The sequence below is a fragment of the Heptranchias perlo genome, chromosome 23 (genome assembly GCF_035084215.1).
Source record: "Heptranchias perlo isolate sHepPer1 chromosome 23, sHepPer1.hap1, whole genome shotgun sequence".
Classification (NCBI taxonomy): domain Eukaryota; kingdom Metazoa; phylum Chordata; class Chondrichthyes; order Hexanchiformes; family Hexanchidae; genus Heptranchias; species Heptranchias perlo.
Window position 1 is genome coordinate 48,320,673 of NC_090347.1, and position 24,907 is coordinate 48,345,579.

Genomic DNA, 24,907 nt, shown 5'->3' on the forward strand with positions numbered 1-24,907 from the left:
AACCCTCAACTCATTTAAAAAGTACCTGGATGTGCTCCTGAAGTGCTGTGATCTACAGGGCTACGGACCAAGTGCTGGAAAGTGGGATTAAGCTGGAAAGCTCGTTTTTGGCCGGCACGGACATGATGGGCCGAATGGCCTCCTTCGTGCCATAACTTTCCATGATTCTAGGTGTTCGCCCATTTCACCAGTCTGTCTATGTCTGTTACTAACCCTCATGTTGTTTACTAGATTCCCGAGTTTCAAGTCATCTGCTAACTTTCAAATCATACCCTGTACACCCAAGTCCAGGTTGTTAATATAGATCAAAAAAAGCAATGGTCCTAATACTGAGCCCTGGGGAACACCACTGTTGAGAATCATGGAATGGTTAGAACACGGAAGGAGGCCATTCGGCCCATCGAGTCCGCGTCGGCTCTCTGTTAGAGCAATCCAGCTAGTCCCACTCCCCCGCCCTATCCCCGTAGCCCTGCAAATTTTTTCCCTTCAATAACTTATCCAATTCCCTTTGGAAAGCCACAACTAAATCAGCCTCTACCACCACCTCGGGCAGTGCATTCCAGATCACAACCACTCGCTGTGTAAAAATAAGTTTTTCCTCATGTCACCTTTGGTTCTTTTGCCGATCACCTTAAATCTGTGTCCTCTGGTCCTTGACCCTTCCACCAATGGGAACAGTTTCTCTCCATCCACTGTCTAGACCCTTCATGATTTTGAATACCTCTAACAAATCTCCTCTCAACCTTCTCTGCACTAAGGAGAACAACCCCAGCTTCTCCAGTCTATCCACGTAACTGAAGTTCCTCATCCCTGGAATCATTCCAGTAAATCTCTTCTGCACCCTCTCTAAGGCCTTCACATCTTTCCTAAAGTGCGGTGCCCAGAACTGGGCACAATACTCCAGCTGTGGCCAAACCAGTTTTTTATAAAGGTTCATCATAACTTCCTTGCTTTTGTACTCTATGCCCGAAAGCTTGTGGGATTAAAAATAAAATTGTTGGACTATAACTTGGTGTTGTAAAATTGTTTACAATCTATTTATAAAGCCCAGGACCCCATATGCTTTTTTAACTGCTTTCTGAACCAGCCCTGCACACATACCCCCAGATCTCTCTGTTCCTGCACCCCTTTAGAATTGTACCCTCTAGTTTATAATTCCTCTCCTCGTTCTTCCTACCAAAATGTTTCACTTCGCACTTCTCCACGTTAAATTTCATCTGCCACGTGTCCGCCCATGCCACCAGCCTGTCCATATCCTCTTGAAGTCTATCACTATCCTCCTCACTGTTTACTACACTTTCAAATTTTGTGTCATCTGCAAATTTTGAAATTGTGCCCTGTACACCCAAGTCCAAGTCATTAATATATATCAAGAAAAGCAGCGGTCCTCGTACCGACCCCTGGGGAACACCACTGTATACCTCCCTCCAGTCCGAAAAACAACCTTTCACCATTACTCTCTGTTTCCTGTCACTTAGCCAGTTTCGTATCCATGCTGCTACTGCCCCTTTATTCCATGGGCTTGAACACTGCTGACAAGCCAATTATGTGAATCTTTATCAAACACCTTTTGAAAGTCCATATACACCACATCAACTGCAATGCCCTCATCAACCCTCTCTGTTACCTCATCAAAAAACTCTATCAGGTTAGTTAAACACAATTTGCCTTTAACAAATCCGTGCAGGCTTTCCCTAATCAATCCACCCTCGTCCAAGTGACTGCTAATTCTGTCCCGAATTATCGTTTCTAAAAGTTTCCCCACCACCGAGGTTAAACTGACTGGTCTGTAGTTGTTGGGTTTATTTGAACAAGGGAGTAACATTTGCAATTCTCCAGTCCCCTGGCACTATCCCGGTATCTACGGATGTTTGGAAGATTATGGCCAGTACCTCCGCAATTTCCACCTTTACTTCCCTCAGCAACCTGGGATGCATCCCATCCGGACCGGGTGACTTATCTACTTTAAGTACAGCCAGCCTTTCTAGTACCTCCTCTTTATCAATTTTTAGCCCTTCCAGTATCTTAACTATATTTTCCTTTCCTGAGATTCTGGCAGCATCATCTTCCTTGGTAAAGACAGATGCAAAGTATTCATTTAGTACCTCAGCCATGCAAGGGATTCGCAAAATTTCACATGTCCCCCCCCACCCCCGAAGATTTATTGGAGTTATTAAAGAAACCCTGGTGTGACTGTGTTTTAAAAAATCCAGGGTCTCTCAAAATGGCTGCGGTCAGACACATGGCCAAGGGCCTGCAGCATTTGAAATCGGATTCTCTGACAGCTTGGCAGGCTCCGTGTTTAACACGTCTGCAAACACCTTTCCACAAGAGCAGACAGGGCTCTTTGAACAATGCAGTGAGGCAAGCACAGTTGCATTCACGCCCTGAGGCAAGCCATCAACATTGCCTGCCTACACAATCAAAATTCGAGCAGGAATAATCCCAGGACTAAGGTGACCCATTAAGGAACATTGGGAACAATGGAAAGCAGTTATGGAACAGATCAGTACAGGGACCGGCCATTAATGTAAATGGGCCAAGATTGGGACCCCTTTTGTCTTACGTTTTCGCGCCCAAATCGGACAATAGAGCAAACTGATGAGGCTCGAAAATAACCTGTTACTGGGAGGGTATATCTGGGGCGTCCCAGAACCCCTCTCCCTCTTTCTCTTCGCCTCGGTCCAGCGTCCTGCTTGCCTGTTAGCAACCAAGAAGGAAGGCCGTCCAGTAAACATCGCAACCACGTGTCGAAGGCAGCAGCAGGACACAAGGGCCAGGCCTTTTCATCTGTTTCATCGTGGAGCATTATTTTCTTTTGGCCGTCACAAGACAACCTCGCTAGGTGTAAGGGTGGGAGTTAAAGGGGTATTGCTAAAATTGTGATTTTAGAATTTTCCCTCGATGTGTCCGTTTCTTCCACCCCGTTAAGTGTAAGACTGTATTGCATCCAGAGCAATTCCTTTTATCTTCTGTATAATATTGTTTACCTTGTAGTTTTAGTTTTCTTATCAATCAACATTGATTTTCCTTGCACCAATCCACTGGTCTGTTCGTCTGTCCTTATTACCGCTCGATAAGTCCTGAGCTCAGAATCAGGAAGGGGAAAGCGATTCGAAACTGCACAGCGGGCAGGGCAGCTCAGGAAAACATAACTGGCTGACCTACAATAAGCCCCGGAAACAAAACCCCTTACAAGTAGATCTCCTTTATGGTCCCTAATCGGCCCCACCCCTCCTCTTACTACCCGTTTACTGTTTATATGCCTATAGAAGACTTTTGGATTCCCTTTTATGTTGGCCGCCAGTCTATTCTCATACTCTCTCTTTGCTCCTCTAATTTCCTTTTTCACTTCCCCTTTGCGCCCCTTTTTTCTGCTTCATCTTACTCGCTATCTCTTTTGTCATCCAGGGAGCTCTGGCTTTAGTTGCCCTACCTTTCCCCTTCGAGGGCATGTATCTAGACTGTACCCGAACCATCTCTTCCTTAAAGGCCGTCCCTGCTCAATTACAGTTTTGCCTGCCAATCTTTGATTCCAATTTACCCGGGCCAGATCTGTTCTCATCCCACTGAAATTGGCCCTCCTCCAATTGAGTATTTTTACTTTACAGTGGGTGCATGTCCTTTTCCATAGCTATTCTAAACCTTATGATACTATGATCGCTGTTCCCTAAATGGTCTCTCACTGACACTTGCTCCACTTGGCCCTCCTCATTCCCCAGAACCAAGTCCAGCAATGCCTCAAGTAATGGGCCGGAAACGTACTGGTCAAGAAAGTTCTCCTGAACACATTTCAAAAATTCCTCCCCCTCTGTGCCCCTTCTATTATTGTTATCCCAGTCTATATTGGGATAGTTGAATTCCCCAGTTATCTCTAATCCGTGCTGACTTTCATTTATCAGCCCAGACTTTTCCAAGTGCCACTTAATTTTGTTCCGGATTATTGTCTCTAAAGGTTTCCCCACCATTGACGTTAGGCTGACTGGCCTGTAATTGCCGGGTTTATCCCCCTCCCCCTTTTTTGAACAGGGGTGTGATATCTGCAATCCTCCAGTCCTCCGGCACTGTCCCCATATCGAAGGAGGATTGGAAGATTGTGGCCAGATTTATCCTATCCAGTATCGCTACTACCTCCTCCTTTATTGCTACAATGGCAGCATCCTCTTCTCTAGTGAAGACAGATGTGAAGTTTTCATTTAGTGCCTCAGTCATGCCCTCTGCCTCCACAAGAAGATCTCCTTTTTTGTCCCTAATTGGTCCCACCCTTCCTTTGACTAACCATTTACTGTTTATATGTTTATAAAAGACTTTTGGGTTCCCTTTTACGTTAGCTGCTAATCTATTCTCATACTCTCTCTTTGCCCTTCTTATTCCCTTTTTAGATCTCCTCTGAACTTGCTGTATTCAGTCTGGTTCTCTTTATTATGAACCTTACATTTGTCATAATCGTCCTTTTTCTGTTTCATTTTAATCTCAATATCTTTAGTTATCCAGGGAGCTCTATCTTTGGATGCCCTTCCTTTCCCCCTTCGTGGAAATGTCTAAACTGTCCCTGAACCAACTCCTCCTTGAAGGCCTCCCATTGTTCAATTACTGTTTTCCGACCAATTTTTGATTCCAATCCACCTGGGAAACATCCCTTTTTAACTCACTGAAATTAGCCCTTCTCCAGTTAAGCATTTCCATATTTGATTGTTGCTTGTTCTTTTCCTTTTCTAAACCTAATGATATTATGATCACTGTTCCCCAAATGCTCCCTCATTGAAACATGCTCCACCTGCCCCACTTCATTCCCCAGAACTAGCTCCAGCACTGCTTCCTTCCTGGTGGGGCTGGAGAAACACTGTTCCAGAAAGGTCTCTTGATCACATTTCAGGAATTCCTCCCCTCTTTGCCCTTTACACTGTTACTGTCCCAGTCTATATTGGGATAATTGAAGCTCCCCATTATCACTACTCTATAGTTCTTGCATCTTTCTGTAATTTGCCTGCAGATTTGCTCCTCTATCTATGGTAAGTGCGGACAACACAGTGTGAACTGAGAGTTTGGTAAGTGTGGGAGTTTAAGGGTTAATCTCTTTAAAATCTAGTGCATATTGCTTTCAACTGTTAAAGTTCAATTTTAAAGTTTAAATTTTTACATTTCTGTCAGGCTTCAGCAGAGAGAGCTGCTGCAGCAAGTTAATTGGTTAGCTAGATTAAACTGGTACCTGAAGGTGGGGCAGGCCTGACTCATCTGAGTCACAAACTGTAGACAAACTGCGGACAACACAGTGTGAACTGCTGAGAGTTTGGTACGTGTGGGAGTTTGGTGAAGTGGGGGAAGGAGGTGCTGCTTTGCCTTGCTTTTCCGAACTTTTTCCCCAGAGCGGCAGTGGACCTGAGAGTAGAAGACTGAGATTGGGGAATAAAAGCAGCAGCAGACCGACAACAAGAGACAACTACTGTGCGACGTCACAGGTGAGGCAGGAGAGTCCGAGAGATGAGCACAGTATAAAAGGAGAGACCTAGAGCGGGAGGAGAGTCTGAGAGTCTAAGGCAAGTCATGGCAGCACAGCTCGCACCCGTGATATGCTCCTCCTGCACTATGTGGGAAGTCATGGACACTACCAGTGTCCCTGGCGACCATGTGTGCAGGAAGTGTGTCCAGCTGCTGCTACTGGCTAACCGTCTTTTGGAGCTGGAGCTGCGGGTGGATTCACTGTGGAGCATCCGCGATGCTGAGACTATCGTGGATAGCACGTTCAGTGAGGTGGTCACACCGCAGGTAAAGATTACGCAGGCAGAAAGGAAATGGGTGACTGCCAGGCAGAGTAAAAGGACTAGGCAGGTAGAGCAGGAGTCCCCTGGGGCCATCTCCCTCTCAAACAGATATTCTGCTTTAGATACTGTTGGGGGAGATGGCTTATCAGGGGAAAGCAGCAAGAGCCAGGTTTGGGGCACCACAGGTGGCTCTGCTGCACAGGAGGGGAGGAAGAAGAGTGGCAGGGCTATAGTGATAGGGGATTCAATTGTAAGGGGAACAGATAGGCATTTCTGCGGCCGCAAACGTGACTCCAGGATGGTATGTTGCCTCCCTGGTGCTAGGGTCAAGGATGTCACGGAGCGGCTGCAGGGCATTCTGGAGGGGGAGGGTGAACAGCCAGTGGTCGTGGTCCATATCGGTACCAACGACATCGGTAAAAAAAGGGATGAGGTCCTGCAAGGTGAATTTAAGGAGTTAGGAGATAAATTAAAAAGCAGGACTTCAAAGGTAGTGATCTCAGGATTACTACCAGTGCCACGTGCTAGTGAGTATAGGAACAGGAGAATAGACAGGATGAATGCGTGGCTGCAGGGATGGTGTAGGAGGGAGGGATTTAGATTCCTGGGACATTGGGACCGGTTCTGGGGAAGGTGGGACCTGTACAAGCGGGACGGGTTACACCCGAGCAGGACCGGGACCAATGTCCTCGCGGGGGTGTTTGCTCGTGCTGTTGGGGAAGGTTTAAACTAGAGTGGCAGGGGGATGGGAACCTGAGCGGGGAGTCAGAAGGGAATAAAGTTGAGAGCAGCAAGAGAGGGGAAGACCCAGGGGAAATCTACAATACAAATAGTACAAACAGTTGTTCAAGAACAAGTGAAAGGGAAAAGCGTAGAGCAGCGGAAAGAAAGTGTACTTTAGGCACGACAGATAAAATAAAAACTAAAAGGCGTAAGGCGATTAACCCAGCATCAAAGCTGTGGCAGGGGGTTGGGAACCTGAGCAGGGAGACAGAGGAAAGCATGTCAGGAAGGGACAGAAGGTATGGAGTAAAAGGTAAAATGTTAAAAAAGGAAAAAGCAGGAACTAAGTGTCACAAAACATATTTGAAAGCTCTTTATCTGAATGCACGTAGCATTCATAACAAAATGGACGAGTTAACGGCACAAATAACTACGTATGGGTATGATCTTGTGGCCATTACAGAAACATGGCTGCAGGGTGACAACGACTGGGAATTAAATATGCCAGGGTATTTAACAATCAGGAAGGACAGGCAGGAAGGAAGGGGAGGTGGGGTGGCTATGTTAATAAAGGAAGGAATCACTGTAATACAGAGAAATGATATTGGGACAAAGGATCAGGATAATGAAACAGTTTGGGTAGAGATAAGGAATAATAAGGGGAAAAAACACTAGTGGGCATAGTACATAGGCCTCCTAATAGTTGCAACTCTGCTGGAAGAAGTATTAATCAGGAAATAGTTGGGGCATGTAATAAGGGAACAGCTATAATTATGGGGGATTTTAACTATCATATTAACTGGACAAATCAAATTGGGCAGGGCAGCCTTGAGGACGAGTTCATTGAGTGCATCAGGGATGGATTTCTTGAGCAGTATGTAACTGATCCTACAAGGGGGCAAGCAACCTTGGACCTGGTCCTGTGTAATGAGCCAGGATTAATTAATAATGTCCTAGTTAAGGATCCCCTTGGAATGAGTGACCATAACATGGTTACATTCCATATCCAATTAGAGGGTGAGAAGGTTGATTCTCAAACAAGCGTACTGAGCTTGAATAAAGGAGACTATGATGGTATGGTAGCGGAATTGATTAAAGTGGACTGGGAAAATAGATTAAAGGGTAAGATGGTACATGAGCAGTGGTGTTCATTTAAGGAGTTATTTTACAACTTTCAAAAAAATATATTCCACTGAGGAAAAAAGGGTGTAAAAGAAATGATAGCCATCCGTGGCTAAGTAAAGAAATTAAGGATAGTATCCGACTAAAAACAAGGACATATAAGGTAGCCAAACTTAGTGGGAGGATAGAAGATTGGGAAGTCTTCAAAAGACAGCAAAAAGTAACTAAAGGATTGATTAAGAAAGGGAAGTTAGATTATGAAAATAAATTAGCAAAAAATATAAAAACAGATAGCAAGAGTTTCTACAGTTATATAAAAAGAAAAAAGGGTGGCTAAGGCAAACATAGGTCCCTTAGAGGATGAGACCGGGAAATTAATGGTGGGAAACATGGAGATGGCAAAAATGCTGAACAAATATTTTGTTTCAGTCTTTACGGTAGAGGACACTAAGAATATCCCAACACTGGACAAACAGGGGACTCTCGGGGGGGAGGAGCTAAATACGATTAAAATCACTCAGGAGATGGTACTCAGTAAAATAATGGGACTCAAGGCTGATAAATCCCCTGGACCTGATGGCTTCCATCCTAGGGTCTTGAGGGAAGTGGCAGTAGGGATTGTGGATGCTTTGGTAATAATTTTCCAAAATTCTCTGGACTCGGCAAAGGTCCCGGCAGATTGGAAAACTGCTAATGTAACACCGTTATTTAAAAAGGGTAGTAGGCAGAAGGCTGGAAATTATAGACCAGTTAGCCTAACATCTGTGGTGGGTAAAATTTTGGAGTCTATTATTAAGGAGACAGTAGCGGAACATTTGGATAAACATAATTTAATAGGACAAAGTCAGCATGGCTTTATGAAGGGGAAGTCATGTCTGACAAATTTGCTTGAGTTCTTTGAGGATATAACGTATAGGGTGGATAAAGGGGAACCAGTGGACGTAGTGTATTTAGACTTCCAGAAGGCATTCGACAAGGTGCCACATAAAAGATTATTGCTCAAGATAAAGAATCACTGGATTGGGGGTAATATTCTGGCATGGGTGGAGGATTGGTTATCGAACAGGAAGCAGAGAGTTGGGATAAATGGTTCATTTTCGGACTGGCAACCAGTAGCCAGTGGTGTTCCACAGGGGTCGGTGCTGGGTCCCCAACTCTTTACAATCTATATTAACGATTTGGAGGAGGGGACCGAGTGCAACATATCAAAATTTGCAGATGATACAAAGATTGGAGGGAAAGTAGAGAGTGAGGAGGACATAAAAAACCTGCAAGGGGATATAGACAGACTGGGTGAGTGGGCGGAGATTTGGCAGATGCAATATAATATTGGAAAATGTGAGGTTATGCACTTTGGCAGGAAAAATCAGAGAGCAAGTTATTTTCTTAATGGCGGGAGACTGGAAAGTACTGCAGTACAAAGGGATCTGGGGGTCCTAGTGCAAGAAAATCAAAAAGTTGGTATGCAGGTGCAGCAGGTGATCAAGAAAGCCAACGGAATGTTGGCTTTTATTGCTAGGGGGATAGAATATAAAAACGGAGATATTGCTGCAGTTATATAAGGTATTGGTGAGACCGCACCTGGAATACTGCATACGGTTTTGGTGTCCATACTTAAGAAAAGACATACTTGCTCTCGAGGCAGTACAAAGAAGGTTCACTCGGTTAATCCCGGGGATGAGGGGGCGGACATATGAGGAGAGGTTGAGTAGATTGGGACTCTACTCATTGGAGTTCAGAAGAATGAGAGGCGATCTTATTGAAACATATAAGATTGTGAAGGGGCTTGATCGGGTGGATGCGGTAAGGATGTTCCCAAGGATGGGTGAAACTAGAACTAGGGGGCATAATCTTAGAATAAGGGGCTGCTCATTCAAAACTGAGATGAGGAGAAACTTCTTCACTCAGAGGGTAGTAGGTCTGTGGAATTTGCTGCCCCAGGAAGCTGTGGAAGCTCCATCATTAAATAAATTTAAAACAGAAATAGACAGTTTCTTAGAAGTAAAGGGAATTAGGGATTACGGGGAGCGGGCAGGAAATTGGACATGAATTTAGATTTGAGATTAGGATCAGATCAGCCATGATCTTATTGAATGGCGGAGCAGGCTCGAGGGGCCGATTGGCCTACTCCTGCTCCTATTTCTTATGTTCTTATGTTCCCCCTATTTGGTGGCCTATAGTATACACTCAGTAATGTAATAGCTCCCCTATTGTTCTCTATTTCTAACCAAATAGATTCTGTCTTTGACCCCTCAACTACACCATCCCTTTCCAGTTCTATAATAGTTTCTTTGATCAATACTGCCACCCCCCTCCATTCTTTCCTTCCCTATCTTTCCTGAATACTTTATTCCAAGGAATATTAAGTACCCAATCCTCCCCTTCCTTGAGCCAGGTCTCTTTTATTGCCACTATATCCAAGTCCCATGTGACGACTTGAGCCTGTAGTTCACCAATCTTATTTACCACACTATGTGCATTCACACACATACACTCCAATCTCATCTTGGACTGCCTCACATTTGCCCCGTCTGATCTCTCCTATTTCCAAACTATTCTTTACTCTAGTTCTATTTGTCCCTCCCGGTCCTCTATGCTCCTTGTTTCTCCTCTCTAATGTTTCATCCTGGTGTCCATCCCCCACAGCACTAGTTAACCTCCCCGCGAGGACATTGGTCCCGGCTCTGTTGAGGTGCAACCCATGCATCTTGAACAGATCCCTCCTGCCCCAGAACTGGTCCCAATGCCCCAGGAATCTGAAGCCTTCCCTCCTGCACCATTTCTCCAGCCATGCATTAACCTGTCCTATCCTACTATTCCTGTACTCAATAGCACGTGGTACTGGGCGTAATCCAGAGATGACCAACTTTGAGGTCCTCCAGTACAAAACTCCAAAAGCATAACATAGAGAAGGGCATAAAAAGGTAAATGAAATCCTGGCTTTTGTACCAGAGGCAGAGAATGCAAAAGTTGAGAGGAATGTGGAATTTGTGCAACAACTTAGTTGGGACATGATGGGAGATCTGCGGGGTCCTGATCGACAATAAATTAAAGCTCTCGCAACAATGCTCGGTGGCAGTGAGTGAAGCAAGCCAGATGTTGGGATGTAGTAAATGGTCAATATTGAGCCGAAATAGTGGGGTAATCCTGCCACTTTATAAATCATTGGTGCGATTGCACTCAGGATACTGAGCATAGTTCTGGTTGCCTCAGTACACAAACAATATTGGAGCTTAGTTGTGATTTACAAGGGATATCGAGACATGGTCAATGCAAACTCCCCCCACACGCCCAGACTGACAATGGATCTCAGGGTCACCCTGAACTCGTCAGCTTCAGAATTATTCCAATCTTCCACTGGGGACATTGGTGATAAAACTCAATCAGTTCATGAATGGGTCAAGCAAATGGCTCTGCAGTGAGGCCTCCTCCCATTAACTTGACGTCTTATTTATTCCCACACTGCCCATGCCCCATGCATCTTACCCTGCTGACCGCAAGCAGGAAATCCGTGTTGCTGGATTTTTTAACATGATGCCTCAGTTTCCAGTACAGCAAATGTTCCCAGGCAAAGACCAGCAGACTGAGCCCCATGGCCACGAGCAGCATGTAGAACACACCAGCCATGTTATCAATATCCAATTTGCTGCTTATCACTTCATTCTTCTCATTCTCACAGATTCCTGTCAGCCAGACAGTATGCAGCTTGTGTGTGTCCCCTGTGAGAAAAGGATGAGAGTAAAAACACACACATCAAACATACAAGTTGATGAGGGAATCAGTTTATGCACAGAAATCAGAACACTTTCCCAATCAGCACTCCTTCAAACAATCCTCAACACTGTCCCAATCAGCAGTCCTCCAAACAATAGCAACACAGTCCCAATTAGCACTCCCTCAAACAATCCTCAACACTGTCCCAATCAGCACTCCTTCAAACAATCCCAACACTGTCCCAATCAGCACTCCTTCAAACAATCCCAACACTGTCCCAATCAGCACTCCTTCAAACATTCCCAACACTGTCCCAATCAGCACTCCCTCAAACAATCCTCAACACTGTCCCAATCAGCACTCCTTCAAACAATCCTCAACACTGTCCCAATCAGCACTCCTTCAAACAATCCTCAACACTGTCCCAATCAGCACTCCTTCAAACAATCCCAACACTGTCCCAATCAGCACTCCTTCAAACAATCCCAACACTGTCCCAATGAGCACTCCCTCAAACAATCCCAACACTGTCCCAATCAGCACTCCTTCAAACAATCCCAACACTGTCCCAATTAGCACTCCCTCAAACAATCCTCAACACTGTCCCAATCAGCACTCCTTCAAACAATCCCAACACTGTCCCAATTAGCACTCCCTCAAACAATCCTCAACACTGTCCCAATCAGCACTCCTTCAAACAATCCCAACACTGTCCCAATTAGCACTCCTTCAAACAATCCCAACACTGCCCCAATCAGCACTCCCTCAAACAATCCCAACACTGTCCCAATCAGCACTCCTTCAAACAATCCCAACACTGTCCCAATCAGCAATCATTCAAACAATCCCAACACTGTCCCAATCAGCAATCATTCAAACAACCCTCAACACTGTCCCAATCAGCACTCCTCCAAACATTCCCAACATTGTCCCAATCAGCACTCCTTCAAACAATCCTCAACACTGCCCCAATCAGCACTCCTTCAAACAATCCTCAACACTGCCCCAATCAGCACTCCTTCAAACAATCCTCAACACTGCCCCAATCAGCACTCCTTCAAACAATCCCAACACTGTCCCAATCAGCACTCCTTCAAACAATCCCAACACTGTCCCAATCAGCACTCCTTCAAACAATCCCAACCAGCACTCCCTCAAACATTCCCAACACTGCCCCAATCAGCACTCCTTCAAACAATCCCAACACTGTCCCAACCAGCACTCCCTCAAACATTCCCAACACTGTCCCAATCAGCACTCCTTCAAACAATCCCAACACTGTCCCAATCAGCACTCCTTCAAACAATCCCAACACTGTCCCAATCAGCACTCCTTCAAACAATCCCAACACTGTCCCAATCAGCACTCCTTCAAACAATCCCATCACTGTCCCAATCAGCACTCCATCAAACAACCATCAACACTGTCCCAATCAGCACTCCTTCAAACAAACCCAACACTGTCCCAATCAGCACTCCTTCAAACAATCCCAACACTGTCCCAATCAGCACTCCCTCAAACAATCCCAACACTGCCCCAATCAGCACTCCTTCAAACAATTCCAACACTGCCCCAATCAGCACTCCTTCAAACATTCCCAACACTGTCCCAATCAGCACTCCTTCAAACATTCCCAACACTGTCCGAATCAGCACTCCTTCAAACAATCCCAACATTGTCCCAATCAGCACTCCTCCAAACATTCCCAACACTGCCCCAATCAGCACTCTTTCAAACATTCCCAACACTGTCCCAATCAGCACTCCTTCAAACAATCCCAACATTGTCCCAATCAGCACTCCTTCAAACAATCCCAACACTGTCCCAATCAGCACTCCTTCAAACAATCCCAACACTGTCCCAATCAGCACTCTTTCAAACATTCCCAACACTGTCCCAATCAGCACTCCTTCAAACAATCCCAACACTGTCCCAATCAGCACTCTTTCAAACATTCCCAACACTGTCCCAATCAGCACTCCTTCAAACAATCCCAACACTGTCCCAATCAGCACTCTTTCAAACATTCCCAACACTGTCCCAATCAGCACTCTTTCAAACATCCTCAACATTGTCCCAATCAGCACACCTTCAAACATCCTGAACACTGTCCCAATCAGAACTCCTTCAAACAATCCCAAAACTGCCCCAATCAGCACTCCTTCAAACATCCTCAACATTGTCCCAATCAGCACTCCCTCAAACATTCCCAACACTGTCCCAATCAGCACTCCTTCAAACAATCCTCAACACTGTCCCAATCAGCACTCTTTCAAACATTCCCAACACTGTCCCAATCAGCACTCCTTCAAACAATCCCAACACTGTCCCAATCAGCACTCCTTCAAACAATCCCAACACTGTCCCAATCAGCACTCTTTCAAACATTCCCAACACTGTCCCAATCAGCACTCCTTCAAACAATCCCAACACTGTCCCAATCAGCACTCTTTCAAACATTCCCAACACTGTCCCAATCAGCACTCTTTCAAACATTCCCAACACTGTCCCAATCAGAACTCCTTCAAACAATCCCAACACTGTCCCAATCAGCACTCTTTCAAACATTCCCAACACTGTCCCAATCAGCACTCCTTCAAACATCCTGAACACTGTCCCAATCAGAACTCCTTCAAACAATCCCAAAACTGCCCCAATCAGCACTCCTTCAAACATCCTCAACACTGTCCCAATCAGCACTCTTTCAAACATTCCCAACACTGTCCCAATCAGCACTCCTTCAAACAATCCCAACACTGTCCCAATCAGCACTCCCTCAAACATTCCCAACACTGTCCCAATCAGCACTCCTTCATACAACCCTCAACACTGTCCGAATCAGCACTCCTTCAAACATTGCAAACACTGCCCCAATCAGCACTCCTTCAAACAATCCCAACACTGTCCCAATCAGCACTCCTTCAAACATTCCCAACACTGTCCCAATCAGCACACATTCAAACAACCCTCAACACTGCCCCAATCAGCACTCCTTCAAACAATCCCAACACTGTCCCAATCAGCACTCCTTCAAACAATCCCAACACTGCCCCAATCTGCACTCCTTCAAACAACCCTCAACATTGTCCCAATCAGCATTCCTTCAAACAATCCCAACACTGTCCCAATCAGCACTCCTTCAAACAATCCCAACACTGTCCCAATCAGCACTCCTTCAAACCATCCTCAACACTGTCCCAATCGGCACTCCGTCAAACAATCCTCAACACTGTCCCAATCAGCACTCCGTCAAACATTCCCAACACTGTCCCAATCAGCACTCCTTCAAACAATCCCAACACTGTCCCAATCAGCACTCCTTCAAACAATCCCAACACTGTCCCAATCAGCACTCCTTCAAACATTCCCAAAACTGTCCCAATCAGCACTCCTTCAAACAATCCCAACACTGTCCCAATCAGCACTCCTCCAAACATTCCCAACACTGTCCGAATCAGCACTCCTTCAAACAATCCTGAACATTGTCCCAATCAGCACTCCTTCAAACAATCCCAACACTGTCCCAATCAGCACTCCTTCAAACAATCCTGAACATTGTCCCAATCAGCACTCCTTCAAACATTCCCAACACTGCCCCAATCAGCACTGCTTCAAACAGCCCTCAACACTGTCCCAATCAGCACTCCTTCAAACATTCCCAACACTGTCCCAATCAGCACTCCTTCAAACCATCCTCAACACTGTCCCAATCAGCACTCCGTCAAACAATCCTCAACACTGTCCCAATCAGCACTCCTTCAAACAATCCCAACACTGTCCCAATCAGCACTCGTTCAAACAATCCCAACACTGTCCCAATCAGCACTCCTTCAAACATTCCCAAAACTGTCCCAATCAGCACTCCTCCAAACATTCCCAACACTGTCCGAATCAGCACTCCTTCAAACAATCCTCAACATTGTCCCAATCAGCACTCCTTCAAACAATCCCAACACTGTCCCAATCAGCACTCCTTCAAACAATCCCAACACTGTCCCAATCAGCACTCATTCAAAAAATCCCAACACTTTCCCAATCAGCACTCCTTCAAACAATCCCAACACTGTCCCAATCAGCACTCCTTCAAAAAATCCCGACACTTTCCCAATCAGCACTCCTTCAAACATTCCCCAAACTGTCCCAATCAGCACTCCTCCAAACATTCCCAACACTGTCCCAATCAGCACTCCTTCAAACAATCCTCAACACTGTCCCAATCAGCACTCTTTCAAACATTCCCAACACTGTCCCAATCAGCACTCCTTCAAACAATCCCAACACTGTCCCAATCAGCACTCCTTCAAACAATCCCAACACTGTCCCAATCAGCACTCTTTCAAACATTCCCAACACTGTCCCAATCAGAACTCCTTCAAACAATCCCAACACTGTCCCAATCAGCACTCTTTCAAACATTCCCAACACTGTCCCAATCAGCACTCTTTCAAACATCCTCAACATTGTCCCAATCAGCACACCTTCAAACATCCTGAACACTGTCCCAATCAGAACTCCTTCAAACATCCTCAACACTGTCCCAATCAGCACTCTTTCAAACATTCCCAACACTGTCCCAATCAGCACTCCCTCAAACATTCCCAACACTGTCCCAATCAGCACTCCTTCATACAACCCTCAACACTGTCCGAATCAGCACTCCTTCAAACAATCCCAACACTGCCCCAATCAGCACTCCTTCAAACAATCCCAACACTGTCCCAATCAGCACTCTTCAAACATTCCCAACACTGTCCCAATCAGCACACCTTCAAACAACCCTCAACACTGCCCCAATCAGCACTCCTTCAAACAATCCCAACACTGTCCCAATCAGCACTCCTTCAAACAATCCCAACACTGCCCCAATCTGCACTCCTTCAAACAACCCTCAACACTGTCCCAATCAGCACTCCTTCAAACAATCCCAACACTGTCCCAATCAGCACTCCTTCAAACATTCCCAACACTGTCCCAATCAGCACTCCTTCAAACAACCCTCAACATTGTCCCAATCAGCATTCCTTCAAACAATCCCAACACTGTCCCAATCAGCACTCCTTCAAACAATCCCAACACTGTCCCAATCAGCACTCCTTCAAACCATCCTCAACACTGTCCCAATCAGCACTCCGTCAAACATTCCCAACACTGTCCCAATCAGCACTCCTTCAAACAATCCCAACACTGTCCCAATCAGCACTCCTTCAAACAATCCCAACACTGTCCCAATCAGCACTCCTTCAAACATTCCCAAAACTGTCCCAATCAGCACTCCTTCAAACATTCCCAACACTGCCCCAATCAGCACTCCTTCAAACAATCCCAACACTGTCCCAATCAGCACTCCTTCAAACAATCCCAACACTGTCCCAATCAGCACTCCTCCAAACATTCCCAACACTGTCCCAATCAGCACTCCTCCAAACATTCCCAACACTGTCCCATTCAGCACTCCTTCAAACAATCCTCAACACTGTCCCAATCAGCACTCCTTCAAACAATCCCAACACTGTCCCAATCAGCACTCCTCCAAACATTCCCAACACTGTCCCAATCAGCACTCCTCCAAACATTCCCAACACTGTCCCATTCAGCACTCCTTCAAACAATCCCAACACTGTCCCAATCAGCACTCCTTCAAACAACCCTCAACACTGTCCCAATCAGCACTCCTTCAAACAATCCCAACACTGTCCCAATCAGCACTCCTTCAAACATTCCCAACACTGTCCCAATCAGCACTCCTTCAAACAATCCCAACACTGTCCCAATCAGCACTCCTTCAAACATTCCCAACACTGTCCCAATCAGCACTCCTTCAAACAATCCCAACACTGTCCCAATCAGCACTCCTTCAAACAACCCTCAACACTGTCCCAATCAGCACTCCTTCAAACAATCCCAACACTGTCCCAATCAGCACTCCTTCAAACAATCCCAACACTGTCCCAATCAGCACTCCTTCAAACATTCCCAACACTGTCCCAATCAGCACTCCTTCAAACAATCCCAACACTGTCCCAATCAGCACTCCTTCAAACATTCCCAACACTGTCCCAATCAGCACTCCGTCAAACAATCCTCAACACTGTCCCAATCAGCACTCCGTCAAACATTCCCAACACTGTCCCAATCAGCACTCCTCCAAACATTCCCAACACTGTCCCAATCAGCACTCCTCCAAACATTCCCAACACTGTCCGAATCAGCACTCCTTCAAACAATCCTCAACATTGTCCCAATCAGCACTCCTTCAAACAATCCCAACACTGTCCCAATCAGCACTCATTCAAAAAATCCCAACACTGTCCCAATCAGCACTCCGTGAAACAATCCTCAACACTGTCCCAATCAGCACTCCTTCAAACAATCCCAACACTGTCCCAATCAGCACTCCTTCAAACAATCCCAACACTGTCCCAATCAGCACTCCTCCAAACATTCCCAACACTGTCCCAATCAGCACTCCTCCAAACATTCCCAACACTGTCCCAATCAGCACTCCTTCAAACAATCCTCAACACTGTCCCAATCAGCACTCCTTCAAACAATCCCAACACTGTCCCAATCAGCACTCCTTCAAACAATCCTCAACAATGTCCCAATCAGCACTCCTTCAAACAATCCCAACACTGTCCCAATCAGCACTCCTTCAAACATTCCCAACACTGCCCCAATCAGCACTCCATCAAACAATCCCAACACTGCCCCAATCAGCACTCCTTCAAACAATCCTCAACACTGTCCCAATCAGCACTCCTTCAAACAATCCTCAACACTGTCCCAATCAGCACTCCTTCAAACAATCCCAACACTGCCCCAATCAGCACTCCTTCAAACAATCCTCAACACTGTCCCAATCAGCACTCCTTCAAACAATCCTCAACACTGCCCCAATCAGCACTCCTTCAAACAATTCTCAACACTGCCCCAATCAGCACTCCTTCAAACAATCCCAACACTGTCCCAATCAGCACTCCTACAAACATACCCAACACTGTCCCAATCAGCACGACTTCAAACAATCCCAACACTGTCCCAATCAGCACTCCTTCAAACAATCCCAACACTGCCCCAATCAGCACTACTTCAAACCTTCCCAACACTGTCCCAATCAGCACTCCTACAAACATTCCCAACACTGCCCCAATCAGCACTCCTTCAAACATTCCCAACACTGTCCCAATCAGCAACCCATCAAACAATCCCAACACTGTCCCAATCAGCACTCCTTCAAACAATCCCAACACTGTCCCAATCAGCACTCCTTCAAACATTCCCAACACTGTCCCAATCAGCACTCCTTCAAACAATCCCAACACTGTCCCAATCAGCACTCCTTCAAACAATCCCAACACTGCCCCAATCAGCACTCCTTCAAACAATCCCAACAGTGTCCCAATCAGCACTCCTTCAAACAATCCCAACACTGTCCCAGTCAGCACTCCTTCAAACATTCCCAACACTGTCCCAATCAGCACTCCTTCAAACAATCCCAACACTGTCCCAGTCAGCACTCCTTCAAACAATCCCAACACTGTCCCAGTCAGCACTCCTTCAAACAATCCCAACACTGCCCCAATCAGCACTCCTTCAAACATTCCCAACACTGTCCCAATCAGCACTCCTGCAAACATTCCCAACACTGTCCCAATCAGCACTCCTTCAAACATTCCCAACACTGCCCCAATCAGCAGTCCTTCAAACATTCCCAACACTGTCCCAATCAGAACTCCTTCAAACAATCCCAACACTGTCCCAATCAGCACTCCTTCAAACATTCCCAACACTGTCCCAATCAGCACTCCTTCAAACATTCCCAACACTGTCCCAATCAGCAATCCTTCAAACAACCCTCAACACTGTCCCAATCAGCACTCCTTCAAACAATCCCAACACTGTCCCAATCAGCACTCCTTCAAACATTCCCAGCACTGTCCCAATCAGCACTCCTTCAAACAACCCTCAACACTGTCCCAATCAGCACTCCTTCAAACAATCCCAACACTGTCCCAATCAGCACTCGTTCAAACAATCCCAACACTGTCCCAATCAGCACTCCTTCAAACAATCCCAACACTGTCCCAATCAGCACTCCTTCAAACATTCCCAACACTGTCCCAATCAGCACTCCTTCAAACAACCCTCAACACTGTCCCAATCAGCACTCCTTCAAACAACCCTCAACACTGTCCTAATCAGCACTCCTTCAAACAACCCTCAACACTGTCCCAATCAGCACTCCTTCAAACAATCCTCAACAATGTCCCAATCAGCACTCCTTCAAACAATCCCAACACTGTCCCAATCAGAACTCCTTCAAACAATCCTCAACACTGCCCCAATCAGCAATCCATCAAACAATCCCAACACTGTCCCAATCAGCACTCCTTCAAACAACCCTCAACATTGTCCCAATCAGCACTCATTCAAACATTCCCAACACTGCCCCAATCAGCACTCCTTCAAACAATCCTCAACACTGTCCCAATCAGCACTCCTTCAAACAATCCCAACCATGCCCCAATCAGCACTCCTTCAAACAATCCTCAACACTGTCCCAATCAGCACTCCTTCAAACAATCCCAACACTGCCCCAATCAGCACTCCTTCAAACAATCCTCAACACTGTCCCAATCAGCACTCCTTCAAACAATCCCAACACTGCCCCAATCAGCACTCCTTCAAACATCCTCAACATTGTCCCAATCAGCACTCCCTCAAACATTCCCAACACTGTCCCAATCAGCACTCCTTCATACAACCCTCAACACTGTCCGAATCAGCACTCCTTCAAACATTGCAAACACTGCCCCAATCAGCACTCCTTCAAACAATCCCAACACTGTCCCAATCAGCACTCCTTCAAACATTCCCAACACTGTCCCAATCAGCACACCTTCAAACAACCCTCAACACTGCCCCAATCAGCACTCCTTCAAACAATCCCAACACTGTCCCAATCAGCACTCCTTCAAACAATCCCAACACTGTCCCAATCAGCACTCCTCCAAACATTCCCAACATTGTCCCAATCAGCACTCCTCCAAACATTCCCAACATTGTCCCAATCAGCACTCCTTCAAACATTCCCAACACTGTCCCAATCAGCACTCCTTCAAACATCCTCAACACTGCCCCAATCAGCAATCCATCAAACAATCCCAACACTGTCCCAATCAGCACTCCTTCAAACAATCCTCAACACTGCCCCAATCAGCAGTACTTCAAACAATCCTCAACACTGCCCCAATCAGCACTCCTTCAAACATTCCCAACACTGCCCCAATCAGCACTCCTTCAAACAATCCCAACACTGCCCCAATCAGCACTCCTTCAAACAATCCCAACACTGTCCCAATCAGCACTCCTTCAAACAATCCCAAAACTGTCCCAATCAGCACTCCTTCAAACATTCCCAACACTGTCCCAATCAGCACTCCTTCAAACAACCCTCAACAATGTCCCAATCAGCACTCCTTCAAACAATCCGAACACTGCCCCAATCAGCAGTCCTTCAAACAATCCGAACACTGTCCCAATCAGCACTCCTTCAAACAATCACAACACTGTCCCAATCAGTACTCCTTCAAACAACCCTCAACACTGTCCCAATCAGCACTCCTTCAAACAATTCCAACAGTGTCCCAATCAGCACTCCTTCAAACATTCCCAACACTGTCCCAATCAGCACTCCTTCAAACATTGCAAACACTGCCCCAATCAGCACTCCTTCAAACAATCCCAACACTGTCCCAATCAGCACTCCTTCAAACATTCCCAACACTGTCCCAATCAGCACACCTTCAAACAACCCTCAACACTGCCCCAATCAGCACTCCTTCAAACAATCCCAACACTGTCCCAATCAGCACTCCTTCAAACAATCCCAACACTGTCCCAATCAGCACTCCTCCAAACATTCCCAACATTGTCCCAATCAGCACTCCTCCAAACATTCCCAACACTGCCCCAATCAGCACTCCATCAAACAATCCCAACACTGCCCCAATCAGCACTCCTTCAAACAATCCTCAACACTGTCCCAATCAGCACTCCTTCAAACAATCCTCAACACTGTCCCAATCAGCACTCCTTCAAACAATCCCAACACTGCCCCAATCAGCACTCCTTCAAACAATCCTCAACACTGTCCCAATCAGCACTCCTTCAAACAATCCTCAACACTGCCCCAATCAGCAATCCATCAAACAATCCCAACACTGTCCCAATCAGCACTCCTTCAAACAACCCTCAACATTGTCCCAATCAGCACTCCTTCAAACATTCCCAACACTGCCCCAATCAGCACTCCATCAAACAATCCCAACACTGCCCCAATCAGCACTCCTTCAAACAATCCTCAACACTGTCCCAATCAGCACTCCTTCAAACAATCCTCAACACTGTCCCAATCAGCACTCCTTCAAACAATCCCAACACTGCCCCAATCAGCACTCCTTCAAACAATCCCAACACTGCCCCAATCAGCACTCCTTCAAACAATCCTCAACACTGTCCCAATCAGCACTCCTTCAAACAATCCTCAACACTGCCCCAATCAGCACTCCTTCAAACAATTCTCAACACTGCCCCAATCAGCACTCCTTCAAACAACCCTCAACACTGTCCCAATCAGCACTCCTTCAAACAATCCCAACACTGCCCCAATCAGCACTCCTTCAAACAACCCTCAACACTGCCCAATCAGCACTCCTTCAAACAATTCCAACAGTGTCCCAATCAGCACTCCTTCAAACATTCCCAACACTGTCCCAATCAGCACTCCTTCAAACATTCCCAACACTGTCCCAATCAGCAACCCATCAAACAATCCCAACACTGTCCCAATCAGCACTCCTTCAAACAATCCCAACACTGTCCCAATCAGCACTCCTTCAAACAATCCTCAACACTGTCCCAATCAGCACTCCTTCAAACAATCCTCAACACTGCCCCAATCAGCACTCCTTCAAACAATTCTCAACACTGCCCCAATCAGCACTCCTTCAAACAACCCTCAACACTGTCCCAATCAGCACTCCTTCAAACAATCCCAACACTGCCCCAATCAGCACTCCTTCAAACAACCCTCAACACTGCCCAATCAGCACTCCTTCAAACAATTCCAACAGTGTCCCAATCAGCACTCCTTCAAACATTCCCAACACTGTCCCAATCAGCACTCCTTCAAACATTCCCAACACTGTCCCAATCAGCAACCCATCAAACAATCCCAACACTGTCCCAATCAGCACTCCTTCAAACAATCCCAACACTGTCCCAATCAGCACTCCTTCAAACATTCCCAACACTGTCCCAATCAGCACTCCTTCAAACAATCCCAACACTGTCCCAATCAGCACTCCTTCAAACAATCCCAACACTGCCCCAATCAGCACTCCTTCAAACAATCCCAACAGTGTCCCAATCAGCACTCCTTCAAACAATCCCAACACTGTCCCAGTCAGCACTCCTTCAAACATTCCCAACACTGTCCCAATCAGCACTCCTTCAAACAATCCTCAACACTGTCCCAATCAGCACTCCTTCAAACAATCCCAACACTGCCCCAATCAGCACTCCTTCAAACAATCCTCAACACTGTCCCAATCAGCACTCCTTCAAACAATCCTCAACACTGCCCCAATCAGCAATCCATCAAACAATCCCAACACTGTCCCAATCAGCACTCCTTCAAACAACCCTCAACATTGTCCCAATCAGCACTCCTTCAAACATTCCCAACACTGCCCCAATCAGCACTCCATCAAACAATCCCAACACTGCCCCAATCAGCACTCCTTCAAACAATCCTCAACACTGTCCCAATCAGCACTCCTTCAAACAATCCTCAACACTGTCCCAATCAGCAATCCTTCAAACAATCCCAACACTGCCCCAATCAGCACTCCTTCAAACAATCCCAACACTGCCCCAATCAGCACTCCTTCAAACAATCCTCAACACTGTCCCAATCAGCACTCCTTCAAACAATCCTCAACACTGCCCCAATCAGCACTCCTTCAAACAATTCTCAACACTGCCCCAATCAGCACTCCTTCAAACAACCCTCAACACTGTCCCAATCAGCACTCCTACAAACAATCCCAACACTGCCCCAATCAGCACTCCTTCAAACAACCCTCAACACTGCCCAATCAGCACTCCTTCAAACAATTCCAACAGTGTCCCAATCAGCACTCCTTCAAACATTCCCAACACTGTCCCAATCAGCACTCCTTCAAACATTCCCAACACTGTCCCAATCAGCAACCCATCAAACAATCCCAACACTGTCCCAATCAGCACTCCTTCAAACAATCCCAACACTGTCCCAATCAGCACTCCTTCAAACATTCCCAACACTGTCCCAATGAGCACTCCTTCAAACAATCCCAACACTGTCCCAATCAGCACTCCTTCAAACAATCCCAACACTGCCCCAATCAGCACTCCTTCAAACAATCCCAACAGTGTCCCAATCAGCACTCCTTCAAACAATCCCAACACTGTCCCAGTCAGCACTCCTTCAAACATTCCCAACACTGTCCCAATCAGCACTCCTTCAAACAATCCCAACACTGTCCCAGTCAGCACTCCTTCAAACAATCCCAACACTGTCCCAGTCAGCACTCCTTCAAACAATCCCAACACTGCCCCAATCAGCACTCCTTCAAACATTCCCAACACTGTCCCAATCAGCACTCCTACAAACATTCCCAACACTGTCCCAATCAGCACTCCTTCAAACATTCCCAACACTGCCCCAATCAGCACTCCTTCAAACATTCCCAACACTGTCCCAATCAGAACTCCTTCAAACAATCCCAACACTGTCCCAATCAGCACTCCTTCAAACATTCCCAACACTGTCCCAATCAGCACTCCTTCAAACAACCCTCAACACTGTCCCACTCAGCACTCCTTCAAACAATCCCAACACTGTCCCAATCAGCACTCCTTGAAACATTCCCAGCACTGTCCCAATGAGCACTCCTTCAAACAACCCTCAACACTGTCCCAATCAGCACTCCTTCAAACAATCCCAACACTGTCCCAATCAGCACTCGTTCAAACAATCCCAACACTGTCCCAATCAGCACTCCTACAAACATTCCCAACACTGTCCCAATCAGAACTCCTTCAAACAATCCCAACACTGTCCCAATCAGCACTCCTTCAAACATTCCCAACACTGTCCCAATCAGCACTCCTTCAAACAACCCTCAACACTGTCCCACTCAGCACTCCTTCAAACAATCCCAACACTGTCCCAATCAGCACTCCTTGAAACATTCCCAGCACTGTCCCAATGAGCACTCCTTCAAACAACCCTCAACACTGTCCCAATCAGCACTCCTTCAAACAATCCCAACACTGTCCCAATCAGCACTCGTTCAAACAATCCCAACACTGTCCCAATCAGCACTCCTACAAACATTCCCAACACTGTCCCAATCAGCACTCCTTCAAACAATCCCAACACTGCCCCAATCAGCACTCCTTCAAACAATCCCAACACTGTCCCAATCAACACTCCTTCAAACATTCCCAACACTGTCCCAACCAGCACTCCTTCAAAC

At 46.3% G+C, this 24,907-nt stretch overlaps 1 protein-coding gene across 1 annotated transcript in view; it reads right to left on the bottom strand.

The window, feature by feature from the left end:
- LOC137341338 (glutamate receptor ionotropic, NMDA 2C-like) overlaps positions 1-24,907 on the bottom strand; it is a 707,538-nt gene that overhangs the window by 15,766 nt on the left and 666,865 nt on the right. Inside the window, exon 11 of the mRNA XM_068004462.1 lies at positions 11,094-11,326. Within this exon, the coding sequence (XP_067860563.1) occupies positions 11,094-11,326 (233 nt within the window). The remainder of the gene's footprint in view (positions 1-11,093; positions 11,327-24,907) is intronic.